This window comes from Pleurodeles waltl, chromosome 9 (assembly GCF_031143425.1).
Source record: "Pleurodeles waltl isolate 20211129_DDA chromosome 9, aPleWal1.hap1.20221129, whole genome shotgun sequence".
Lineage (NCBI taxonomy): Eukaryota > Metazoa > Chordata > Amphibia > Caudata > Salamandridae > Pleurodeles > Pleurodeles waltl.
In genome coordinates this window covers 867194524-867207638 of record NC_090448.1, presented here as the reverse complement: position 1 = coordinate 867207638, position 13115 = coordinate 867194524, and the positions used below count along the sequence as shown (strand labels likewise).

At 42.2% G+C, this 13115-nt stretch overlaps 1 protein-coding gene across 7 annotated transcripts in view; it reads right to left on the bottom strand.

Moving 5' to 3' along the window:
* Positions 1-13115, bottom strand: part of ZC3H14 (zinc finger CCCH-type containing 14) — a 223213-nt gene that overhangs the window by 19577 nt on the left and 190521 nt on the right. For all 7 annotated transcript variants that reach the window (XM_069208142.1, XM_069208145.1, XM_069208146.1 and 4 more), the window contains one exon: positions 3531-3648. In XM_069208142.1, the coding sequence (XP_069064243.1) occupies positions 3531-3648 (118 nt within the window). The remainder of the gene's footprint in view (positions 1-3530; positions 3649-13115) is intronic.

The window sequence follows — 13115 nt, the reverse complement described above, 5'->3', positions numbered from 1 at the left end:
TCCTTCCTAGTATAGTTTTTATTTGTGATTGTTGTTGTCTTTAAAGGGAGGATGGAAATGCTTGGTACAGTTTGCTCTTTCCTTTTAATCTCTTTGGCTTAGTAATATTGAGCGATAAAAAACAATGGCCACAGTAACAGAAGGAAGTCAGGGTTGAGAGGTAATAGTGTTGTTGGGGAAGGGAAGGTTGTTACTCTACTACTATTATGTGGTCCCAATGATCTACTAGGGATTTTGTGGCTGATAGTAGAGTATAGACCTGTGTTCAATGTCTTGTGGGCAACCATAATAAATGTTAGATTGAGTTGTAGATTACTCTTCCTTCAGAACCAAGATTTGCGTCAGCTCATAATCATCCAATCTGGGCCTAGCCTAATTTGGGAAGCTAGGAAATATCTAGCTATTCATGGGAAGTTTAGACCTCCTTCTGAGGGTTTCAGAAAATATGTGGATCTGTTTACTCTGGGTGGTTTGCTAGCTTATATGTGTTTTAGTAGATGTGTTTGTATTTTTTGATTTTCTGTGGGATCTGAAGTGAGAAGGTTTGGGCAACATTTAGAAATCTAGCGAGAAAGTTATTTTGTTTATAAAAGTAACCCCATTAGTCCACAACAGAGTCTGGAAATCTCGTCTGTAAAATTTGGGGGCCCACCTTTAAAGACCCTTGAGGTATGTGTCCAGCAGTGGGGGGTTGGGTGGGGGGGATTTAGGGAGTGTTAATCCTATATAGAGCGCCATAGAAATTGTGACCCCCTCTGAACTGAATCGAGGCAGGGACATACTCAAGCCCCTATCTGTGGATCAGAGGCTGGAAAGCATTCTGGGCATCTGCTATTCCTATGGATTGAGGCTTATGAAAGTTCATTTTGAACCCTGCCACTGCCAAACAATTCTCTAGCTGATGATTAACACCAATTGAAATGACCCTGGGTCAGTCAAGACACCTAGTATCTCATCTGCAAATAGATAGCCTATTAAATAATGGACTTCATGAGCATGCCCTTTATAATGGTGTTATTTTTAGGTTTCGCCTGCAGAGTGCTTGCGCTGTGCTTGTGATATCTATTGTTAATATAAATTTTAAAAGGGGCTTACATCCCGCCCTTGCTCTTCATTGGCTCCTATGCTAGCCACTTTTCCTCCGCTTCTATCGCTGTAGCATACTACTTCCTGTTGTTCCTCGTGTGTTTTTCTTATCAGTATTCCGGGGCCCAAATACTGTTGTCATCCGCTTACGCTTTGCTGGAACTTCTTGTCAGTACCTCTGTGTGCTTTGAACACAGCACTCACCAGACCCTATGGGGCCGAAGCGGGGACCCACTCTAGTGCTCCCTTTTAAGCAGCACACTCACTAGTCCCCCCCGCAGCCAAAGTAGGGATACACTCTACTGCTCCCTGTTGTTTGTAAAATGACCATCCAACATGGCCGGTGCTTCCAGAGACCCGAAGGATCCTACCAAGCCATCTTTTCCAGGTGACTAATTATTGGGCATTGCAGACATTGCTGCCATTTTCTTCCTTTGGCAAGAAGTCCCTTCGGGTTTTCTTCCTGTTTCACTCGTGCTTCCCCACTCTCAACTCCTCTTCTCAGTCTCTAATGTTTATTTCACCTCCTCTTAGAGCTATTCCATAGTGTCCCTGCCTCTCCCAACTTGTTTGTCTAATTTTTAAACCCCCTACTCCTTTGTTGTTCCTCTTACTACTCGCCGCTAAGCTGCTTCGGTGTTTTCCATCTGCCTGCACTCAGCCTGCTCCTCTGTTGCTCTCCTGCCCCTCTCTGTCGTATTTTTTTTTTCTTTAAACAGGTATCCAGCAATCCTTCTGCAAAGCATATTTTAACATAATATTCACTTGAGATTGATTCATTTAAAAAGATGTTCCTTGAGTCACAGACCTATGCAGACTTCACGTCTTGTGGCTCTTAAACCTAAGCGGTCATTATGTAAGGGGACTGAGCTTCCACCCCAGAGAAGGTCTTCTTTAATGAGTAGTGCCTCCCACTAGTAGGAATCCCCTGGTGGCAAGAGCATTCACCCATGTCCACAAGCCAGGGAATGAACAAGTGAATGAGGCCTATTTGTGTGGGCATTCCATTAAATATCAGGCCTTGATCTAGCACTGCTACAATGAATGAAAATTAAACATTACTTGCAAGCTTTGACAGAATACACCGCCAGGGTATCTGACCTACTGGTCTTCTCTTGGGGTCTAAGATGGACCACCTCTATTGTTCTCGTGGAGACCCTACAGCATATGCAGAAGAATTGCAAAGAATACCCACTGCCCCCAGGCTTCAGAGGGGCTGTGCATCTATGTCTATGGAAGGAGACCTTTTGGCCCCTCTCTATCCAGCAATTTTGTTCCATTTGACCATCCAGCAGAAATGTCTATGAAGCAGGAATTCTGTCACATCTACCAGTTCTCCTACCTAGCAGGGAAATAAGAGAGTATTAATTGTTATTTCTCTCCAACCAGAATTACGCCAGAGGAAAGAAATAAGGTCCCTGCAAGTGAACAGTATTTCAGACGTGGAACATTAGATTACTTGTTTATTCCAAGTTAGTAGGATCTGGTATTCCAGAGAGACCAAGCAAACTATCAATAGGCATACATTTTTGTTAATTGTTAAAGTCCTTTGGTAACAAATACATTAACACTTCAGAGTTTTCTGGTAAAAGGCACCAGAACGGGAGATTGTCCTGCCTATGGCAAACAAGCCATGGTGAAGAGCAGCCTTTCAGTGCCTCTTGTTCCACTCGAGTGAGCACGCCTGTCTTTGCATGTGTAGAGCACACCAAATAGTGGCCATATTTAATATTTACAGGTACTGCATGCACATAATGGTTTTGTTTACAGTAATTTTGCAGTAATAGAAGAGGATAACCGAATCATGATTTTGTTTTGAAGTTCTTGTGTGTTTTATGTATTTTGCTAGCTCTTCCCTTCAAGGAAAGTTCGATGTAAGGAAAATGCCCACCCCTAATCTCTATCCACAATAAGCTGGGGGTAAGTGAGGACACAAAAACTCAAATCTCCTCTTTTTACTATGCTTTCAAACTTTTACATTTTAATGAAAGTATGGCTAAGAAAAATGCCAACCTGGGTGTGGATGTAAGAAAAAACTCTCGTCTTTGCCGAAAGTAATTTTCAAACTATTAAACCAATGATGAATTCGTATTTGAATTATTATTCATTCTCAGCTGTAATCACTAAAATGATCACAGTAAAATTCAAGCTAGGAAGAGAGGGCAGAGTTGTTGTAAAGGGATTGTTCATTCCATATGGTCATGTTTTTTATCACAGTCATATGTGGGCAAATGTAAATATATGATATATGTTGTGTTATGCAAAATAGTTATAAAATATTAACTCGAAAACACAACTGGAGAGCAGCCTGGTTAAGCAAAACAGACACATGAATCCGCTAAGTAGCCTTTATGTATACAATCTAGGCTTTCTTACCCTTGTACGGCAGAAGGATCAAAATGATGATTACAAATTAGAGTTTTTATGAATAATCCTGAACGTACTTGCAGGGAGCAGTGGGATGATGATACACACATGTATCTCCATTTTTACAGGCTGGCCAATATTTGCATCGTTCGGGTATTTTCTGCTTCACTGGAGCACAACGATCCTCCTCCTCGCCTGCAAATAATATTTTTCAAAAAACTAAAGTATTTACAAATGCAAGGTATCACCAAATATCTAACTTCTTGGTTGTAAAAGAAAGGGTTTGCTCAGCATGTAGAGTTGCATAAACATTTTGCGTCTGTTCACTTACACTGCTCTCTCTTCTGAGATAGAGAGACCTCCTCTTGCTCAGATCTGTGAGAGATGGGCCAGTGATTAAGCAGTACGTACACACTACTGAAAATACTCACCAAGATTTCACCTCTTTGCGGGAATATTATCTATGCCAGAAACAGCAATAATTAACATATGTGTCAAGAGAATCCAATGGTATATATATCCGTGACCTAAGATTCTATGTACATTATTGGCTCCACACATTAAGTGCATCAAGGGCCCCAACAAATGTACGCATTATGGTCCCCAACCAGAACTAAATTGATGACTGCTACTAGTAATATGCATCATAGACACAAATAGTAATGAGCAGCTATTGCCACAGCAATATCGATCAATGGGCAAAAACATCGTATGTATCCATGACTGTAGATAGTATTGAACATCAACTTGGGAAGGCAGTGATGTGGTAATGCACTCAATGTTATTAATGGTAAGGCAAAAGCATGCATCAAGTTTGAAAGACAGAAGAATGATTGGTCTACGCAGGAAATATATGGCTGGCTTCAGATAAAAACATTTCAGTGGCCACAGGTATTAGAGCCATTAAAGGGCTCAGGCAGTATATGTGAATTAACAGCCCCACAAAGTCACAAGCAATAACGGCCCTTGCAAAGCAACTGGAAATAACCACCCCACACATCAACATGCATTAATGGCCCGTCACAGTAAAGTGCTTATATTGCACCAGACGTAGAGAGTGTTAATTACAGTAAATCATTACTCTCAGTGTTGCCTGGCACTACCTTTTTTATAAGTGTACATCACTATGTTGATACATAAATTAAAAAAAACAGAAACAGCAGTGCAACATTTAAGTTGTGAAAATTGATGTTAGTGACATTGTCTTGGGCACAGCCATCAAATTCCAACTTCCGCACAGGACTGTGATGAATTGTGTAACATCAAATTTGTGACTTAGGGCCTGATTACGCGTGTGGCAGTCCTCGGATCGCCACACTTGCTGTGCTGGTGCACCCTACATGTGGCATCATTGCTGCCGGCCCGATTATGAGCCGGCGACAATGCTGCCACCACTTTCCTGCTGGACTGATGGGTGGAAACCTTGGTTTCCACCTGTCAGCCCAGCGGGAAAGTCACAATGGGCCCAGCGGGCAAGTAGCCAGTATGGTGGCATCCTCTCCAACTGAAGTTCGGTGGACAGGTCATCCCGTCCGCCGAACTTATAATCAGGCCCTTACTCTCCCTAAGAAAATCTATTTATACCCAGTTTCATTAAAGCATAAGTCTGTGCCCTTTTACCTGTCACAATTCGAAGCTCTTTCCCATTTTTATGATCTCTTTTTCTTAAAAGGAGAAATCACCGTGACAGGAGGTATCATGTTCCCCTAACGAGGCACTCAAGACTAGTTAGAAAGGCTCTACAAAGTCAGGTAAAATTAACACGTCAGTAGTGTACCCACCTCTGAGAATGGAGCAGTACTTCAAAGATATACCAATCTAAGGGGGTAAACTATCTAAATGAGGGAATGCCCATCAAGAAGCAAGGCTATAGTGGGAGAAGCTCAGACTTCCTCAATGGAACAGGTTTCCAAAAGGGTGAATCGTCCCAAGAACAGCAGCAATTGCTGGAAGAAATAGGTTAGATAGTCTCAGTAGGTAAACCACAGGGAATCAAGATGAAACAGATGAATAAGGTAAAGATGAAGTTAACAAATCTAGACAGTAAAGAATGTGATGACTGCTTGTTCGTACAAGTCAACCTGTTTAGATCAGGAAAAATAGTTAAAAAAACGGAGGCCATCAAATTGAGCACATGTATTGCAGATATTTCAAAACATTCACTCCCTGAAAGCCATAACCTCAAATGATAAACACACAAGGAGGCTTAGTACAGGATAAAGACAGAATGAAAGTCACAAAGATATTGCTGACCTTTATAAAAAAAAAATCTATATGGAATGCTGAGCAAGAATGAAAACTTCAAGGAATGGAGCAATTCAATAAATAAATAACTTTATTTCGGCTAAAAGCCATAAAAGTATCCAATAAATAACATACAATTACCATGCAATGAGATTATAAATGATAAAAAGCACAATTTCCACATAAAACATTAAAAAGAGGAACAATAATTATACTGAGTTAAAATATAAAACTCATATGTTAGATCAATTACCGGACAACTATCTAATTTTATAGATCTGAAAACCTACCTAAAATTGATTCCCTAAGATAGTCTATTTCTTCCTACGGTAGATTGTGCAAAAATAAGCTGTTGATACACACAGTTATAGCAACAATGTAAAACTAACTACTAACATCAAATCTCCTTTTTCTTTACAACAAACCTTCGTAGTTTCATGCCCATAATGGTCAGCAAAGGCCTAGAGTAATTATAGCCAATCCAATCAGTCGGCAGTGTATTCTCTAGTTCTTATGGCCCAAGCGTTTTGTAGGTACTTGGCAACGGCAAAGACCACCTTATCACTTGTGTCACTAGAAAGGATTCGCAAGGATATACTATGTTCCCTATCCCCATTGATCTGCATAAGGGGATTATCCACTTCTTCCTGGGCATAAGATACCTCGGACAAAAAAACATAAAATGGGCCAATGTCTCAGATTGCTCAGGACAGAAGTGGCAGAATCTCGATTTGTGCACCTCGCTGCACTATCTTGTGGTAAACGTATTAAGAGGCAATACCCCTAGCCTAAATTTAATAAAAAGTGTTTTGGCATAAGGGGGATTGATATTATCCATAAAAGCCTCAAATTTAGGGCTACACTTTTGGTCTAAAAACTGTAACGTCCTACTACCATGGTCGTTTTTGGACCAAAGTTGGGTCAAAATGAACTCCCAGTAACACTGCCTTATTCGTGCGTCCTTCGTCAAGCTATGGGGGTCTAACCACATCTCGCCCATTTTAATAAGTTGGCACATATCTCTTATGTATTTAAGCCATGGAACTTTTAACCCACTGCGATCCGCTAAAAGCTCAGCAACAGCTGTTTGGTAGGGGGACAAGTATTCGGATGTCCAAAGGCGGACCCAATAAATAAGGGGTCTTAAGGCAGCAATTAATTGTATGTCAAACTAATTTTCAATAGATAAGCTGGTTTTAGGAGTATCAAGCTTCAATGGAGATCTACTGGGTTTAATAAAGGGAATATAAAAATAGCCCTACCAAGAAATAAAGAAGACATGCAAGACCCAGACACACAGATGGATAACAGTATTGCTTCTAAGAATTCTACTTGGGAAGAAGGCAAAGACTATATTAGGATAAAATAATAACAGTTTAAGATAAGCGATATTGATTAGGATATACTTTTTTCCCACAACCTGGTGTTTTCTCCTGGAGTATCAATGGGTAGGGTAGCATGATGAATTCAAAATGTACTAATGAAGTATTGGAATGAAATGATTCCAGCAGACATGGTTGTATGGAAAGAACTATGTTTGAAGAATTTGGCTAAATATATCCCCAGGCGAGAGCTCGAGGTACTGGGCGTCCATCAGGCAACTTAATAATCCTAACACCTACAAATATAACCAGAAGAATAAAGCAAGTATATACTAATTGTGACTGGATACAGGCATTTAAAATCAATTTATATAATAATTCTGCATCATTTGATTTTGGCAAAAGTAGATGTAATACTAGGTGATAGGTTACATGATAAGAGTCCTCAAGATCTGAGTCATAAATGTACAGTTTCCAAATACTTTGATTGTGTTAATGGTTGGTTTCAATTTACGTCCGAGTCCAATGCAGGAAGACTTGTGCCAGTGTGATTTAATGTCAGTTTATAAGATATTTGTAGCTGTATTTCTGAAATGTGTCAAATCTAAGTGCCATATTACGAGTTTGGCGGTCCGAGGACGGCCAAACCCGCGGAGGCAGTGAGACCGCCGCACTCCCAGCAATCAGAGTGCCAGATTACGCTCCTGCCAGGATCATGGCTCCCAATGGGTGGCGGCAGTCAGAGTCGTGGTCAGCTGCTGTGCTGATCACGAGTCTTCTTTCCACCAGCCTTTTCATGGCGGGGTCCCTGCCAGGAAAAGGCTGGTGGAAAGCCAGTGCTGAGGCCCCCTGCACTGCCCATGCCCCCCTGCCATCACCCTCAGAATGTGCATGGTCTGCTCCGCAGGAATGCACATTCCAAAGGTGATGTTGTGTAATGGCATTGGCCTCTGCTCTCTTAAGGGAGCTGAGGCCAATGTCGTCACACTGTTTCCACCAGGTTGTCCAGCAGAAACATCGTAATATGATGATTCCGCCAGCCAGCCCGGTGGAAACATCGTAATACAGCTTGGGTGCGGCCACAGGCATGATGGTAGACTCCTCCCCGTGGGCTTTGATGGTCGACTCGTCCGACCGCCAAAGTCGTAATGAGGCCCCAACTCTGTGAAATGCAAAAATATTTAGATAATTGGGGATTGATGTGTTTGAATGGTCGCTTGATAGCAGTTGTTGCTGTAACACAAACATTTGAGTGGGACAAACAAAGGTGTTAGGTAGAATATATTTTATTGAAGCATGGCACATGGAACTGATTAGTGACTTACAAGTAGCTCACATAGAAGGCAGTTGCATCCCAATTTAAAACGTCTCTAACTTTGCAAATATATATTTTGGAAAAAAAATGATACTTCTACACGTGGTATTCCCAAGGCAATTAACAACTCCTACTGATGGCAAACAATTACCATTGCCTTCTCAAGTATTGGGAACCACAGATTTAGAGAATGTGGAATTGGATGAAATGGATATAATTGATTGGTGTAACAGAATAATTAAGAAGGTAATCAATTGTATGGAAGTCGAGCTGAAAAAGTTCAAGCACATACCAAAGACTAGGACAAGGAATTTTAAAAATAATGCTGTATAGTTAGATGTTCAGCATCAAGACTTAAAAAATAAGATACACAGGTTAAAACAGAATAAGTGACCAGTGTGGCTTGATCAGTTGATAAAGTGTATTCTGGAACAAAATTGGAATATAGGTCTTTCATAAGAGAGAAAAAGACATAATTTTATAGTTCCAATTGGGAGCTAATTTTCTTGGCAATTCCATCAAAGTATATAACAACATTTTGGGATTCGTTCAGCTTGGGTCAGGCAGAGAATCAAGACTGTCCAGGTGCACAATGCCAGATAATAGTAGTAGAGGGTAGTTTACTTGAAAGACCTCTGCACCAATTGATGTTTCGATCCTCTAGCCGATCACTATATATGCAATGAAGGAATATTTTCTCTCTTCACTGTAAACTCTATAAATAAAGTTATACCTAATCTTAATCTGTCGCGGGTAGCCTGCCCAGATCATTTCCCTGCAATAATATTAAAATTTAATATAGGATGGTGCGCTAGTATAGTTCCCCCGGAATTCCAATACATCACAAAAACTGAACAGGCTTCAGAACGCTAGAAAGCCTATTTTCAAATTGGATGATCGCGTGGTACCTAAAAATGATCAGCTTATTCGCTTAGTAGATGTCTTAAAAAAGTATATGCAGAGGTCATACTCCAATCATTGAAGATTTGGATTAAGGGTAAAGAGGTAATTTTTACTGAACAATGGGGATTTAAAAGGGAGCAATCAGCCATCTGATAGCCAAGAGATCAATTGAAACCTAGGGTAAGTTGTTCCATAGACTTTCACATAGCATTCTATTTATTTAGTTAATCAAGAGATTTTACGGCGAAAATTAAAGTACTTAAAAATTCCCCAAGAATTATTATCATTATTAAAAGAATTACGAAAGAGGTAACAGAGTCAAGTTAGATGTAGGTGGTCCTCTGTCGTGAAAATGTCTAATAAAGAATGAACTACACCAGGGTTGCATCTTAGCCCCCACACTATTTGCACTTTGTATACCACACCTCCTGGTCATCATGGTTATGCAAATACATTGGTGATAATGGACATGATCCAATTTGAACTTCAAAGGAAAGTAACTGCATTTTATAAATATGGTGAATTAAATAATTTGAATAACAAGGATACAGGTAAAAATTGTGGTATTTGGCCCAAAGTTTTAATCTTTTTCTAGGTCTGATTGGTGTGGAAGAAGTTTCTTCACATAGACATTTACAAATGACTTAGAATAATAAATTAATTTGGAAAATGCACTTAGACGCTTCAAAATTTCTTGCATTATCAACAACTGAGGAGGGGGGGGTTGAGGTGGTCAAATAAATGTTGAAAATATCTTGGTTGTCCTTCTCCAAAGCCAGCCTTTACAGTTCATAAAACCAGGGCACCACCACAGATGTTACAGGGGGCAGAGAATGTATGCTTCAGTGGAAAAGTTGACTGGGAAAATATTGAAGGTCATAGTCAGAAAACTCTGTTGTGTTTACCAAAATATTATCTAGTACAAGCTGTGGGGTTGAAACTAACCTGAAGTCTTGGAACTGCATAACCTTGAGTCAAAGTTTAGATTTTTGGCATGTGCAGATAACCTCCCACTAGCATTCTAAGAAAGTTACAATATACTTTGCGAGGAAAGCAGAAAAAAGTCAACTATATTGTTGGACTTGGCCCTTTTTACAGGATCATCCCCAAACTTTTTGCCTTCCTCCTCTATTTTTTCTGACCTCTTTTTGATGGCTCTGTGAATCTGAAAACTTTATCACGGCTGATAAGTGCTAAAGTGCATGTGCTCTCCCTTTTAAATTTGTTATGATTGGCTTACACCTAACTGGAACATTTAATTTACCTTTAAGTCCCTTGTACAGTGGTATTCCTATACCTAGGGCCTGTAAATTAAATGCTACTAGTGGGACTGCAGCGCAGCTCGCGTGACCCACAGAAGTAGCCTTTAAACCGGTCTCAGGCCTGCTACTGCAGGGCCTGCGTGCACAGGTTACTGCCACAGGGACCTGGCATCTAAATTTACTTGCCAGGCCTGGACATCCCCTTTTACTACATATGAGTCACCCCTAAGGCAGGCCCTAGCTAGCCCTATGGGCACGGTGCTGTGTGGGTAAAAGGCAGGAAATGTGCCTGGTTGTGTGGTCTGTGCTGGGAGTGACAAACAGCCTAGCTGGTTCTTCACTACTGTGAATAGTCCCTCTCTCATACGACTGCATTGGGAATGGCCTAACATATGTCTAGCTGGTATGGTCTAATTAAGAGGGGTAGCGTAGGCATTTTTGGTACAGTTGTAATGGTAGTGAGAAATGCTTCTTATTGTTGTAGGTGGATTTTTCATTACCATTTTAGAAAGTGGACATTTCTCTATGCTTATAACTCTGGTATTTTGCAGCTTACCTTCAAACCATGTCTGGGGCAGAGTGACAGCTGGGATTTGTGCATACCTTTCAGACAGCCTCTACACAGGGAGGGTGGAGGTGTCACAAGAGTGCATCTGCATATTTAATGGTCTTCCTGGGCTGGGAGAGGGAGAGGTGGGGCACACCTGCATTTGAGAAGGCTCTGCCCTGGCCTAACACAAAGCGCTCATTTGCCCCCCACCCCCTTTCACTGATGTCTGGAGTCATTGCTGAGGAAGAAAGGGTACATTCCTGGAACCGGTTAGTACTGGTTGGAATCCATTCTCCCCTCTTCTGTGGAAGTACAGGGGTTTCCCCCCCACATTTTGAGACACTAATGGACTACTGAACTGGACACTGGATGCTGCTGAAAGGACTCGCCAGGAATCACCTTAGGACTGCTGCTGTTGTGCTGACCTGTGATCTGCTAGGTCACTGAGAGGGAGTGCCACTGTCTGTGACCCCTTCTGTTGGCTCTCTTGCATGGGCCCTGCAGCCCTGTGCCTCCATTACTGTCTCCAGGTGATGGGTGGTGTGCCCCCATTTACCCCTGTTTGGATTTCTTTGGCACAGAAGATGAACCTCAGTATTCCCCTACTTCTTTGTTTTTCTGTGTCAGAGCTCGGGGAAAGCGATCTAGTCCCTTTTTCCCATCAGTACGTGAAGAAAGCTATAGTGACACCAAGAGCATGAGGGGAGCGCTTTACTCCCTGTGGGCCACAGCACTGGAACAGCACAGTAATGCTTTTATTTTAACCGCATGTGAAGTTGGTATGCTCCCGGGCGCAGGACAAGCGCCCCTGGGTCCTTGTGGTCATGGGCCCCAAGAAGTTGTGGAGCTAGTGTGGGCTAGCACGTGTCTGGAGGTGCCCCCAGGGAAGAAGCAAGAACTGCTTTGCGGAGAAGACACCGCCGCATCCGGAAACCACAGAGGAGAGGGATGCCTGCGGTCAGGCAGGAGAGAAGCAATCCTTACCGTCCAGGAGGCCGTCCGGTGAGGAGACAAGTGGTCTCCGAGTGCAGGGGAAGAGAGGAACCAGCTGGAGCCACACCTCCCTCTCCGCACCACTCCAGCACGCTGCCCTAAGCAGGTCAGGCCTCTAGGGGAGGAGCCAAGAATCCGGAGCAGCCACACCATGGATTCACAGGCTGCCACCATTAGGGTGCAGCAGGTTACCTTGTGGAGGAGGGTGAGCCCTCGTGGTGGGAGCAACATGGCTCTGGGGCACTATCCTGGCGGGATGAGCGAGGATGTCCTGTGCCTGTCCAGCCATCTGTCTGATACTCCATTCCTTGTAGTAGGGGCACATGAGCTCCTCGGTAACCAGCGTGTTCGTCAGAGTACCGCATTCCCTCTAGTAGGAGCTCCTGGGCTTCATTTGTAATTCTGTGGTTTACCGCCCCTCGTGTAATATAAGTGCAGGTGCATTTTTTATGATGTTTTGGCATTCCTGACAATATGTTCATGATGGCAGGTGCATTTTGGGGTGTCTGACATGTGCCAGATGGGAATGTTTCCCCTTATGTACAATCATGATGTTGTCTGGTATGTTTATTCTGGCATGTGCCTAATAGGAATGCTTTTATGCTATGTGCCTTCATGATGGTGTTTTTTGAATCTCTGGTGATATGTTTATTATGTATGACCTGTGCACTTATGGTGATAATGACAAACTGACTACTGCTTGCATTGCAGAATAACCAGTTACCTATATGTCTGCATGTCTACTGCTATTATTGCAGAGTACTAGTAACCTATGTAATGCTCTGACAACTGCTTGTGTAGCAGGGTAGTACTGATACATATTGTGTTTGGTCTAATGATGTTTTATGCAGTACAGTTTATTTTTATATAACTGGGGTTTGTGTTTCCTTTGTTGTGTATTTATTGTGTCATGTGTGTTGTGTGTCTTGTGCAATTGCTTTACACATTGCCTCTGGGATAAGCCTGACTGCTCGTGCCAAGCTACCAAGGGGGTGAGCAGGGTGTAGGGTGTGTAGCTCTCTCACCCTGACTAGAGTGGGTGGGCTCTGCCTGGCTTAGATGCGTACCCTATA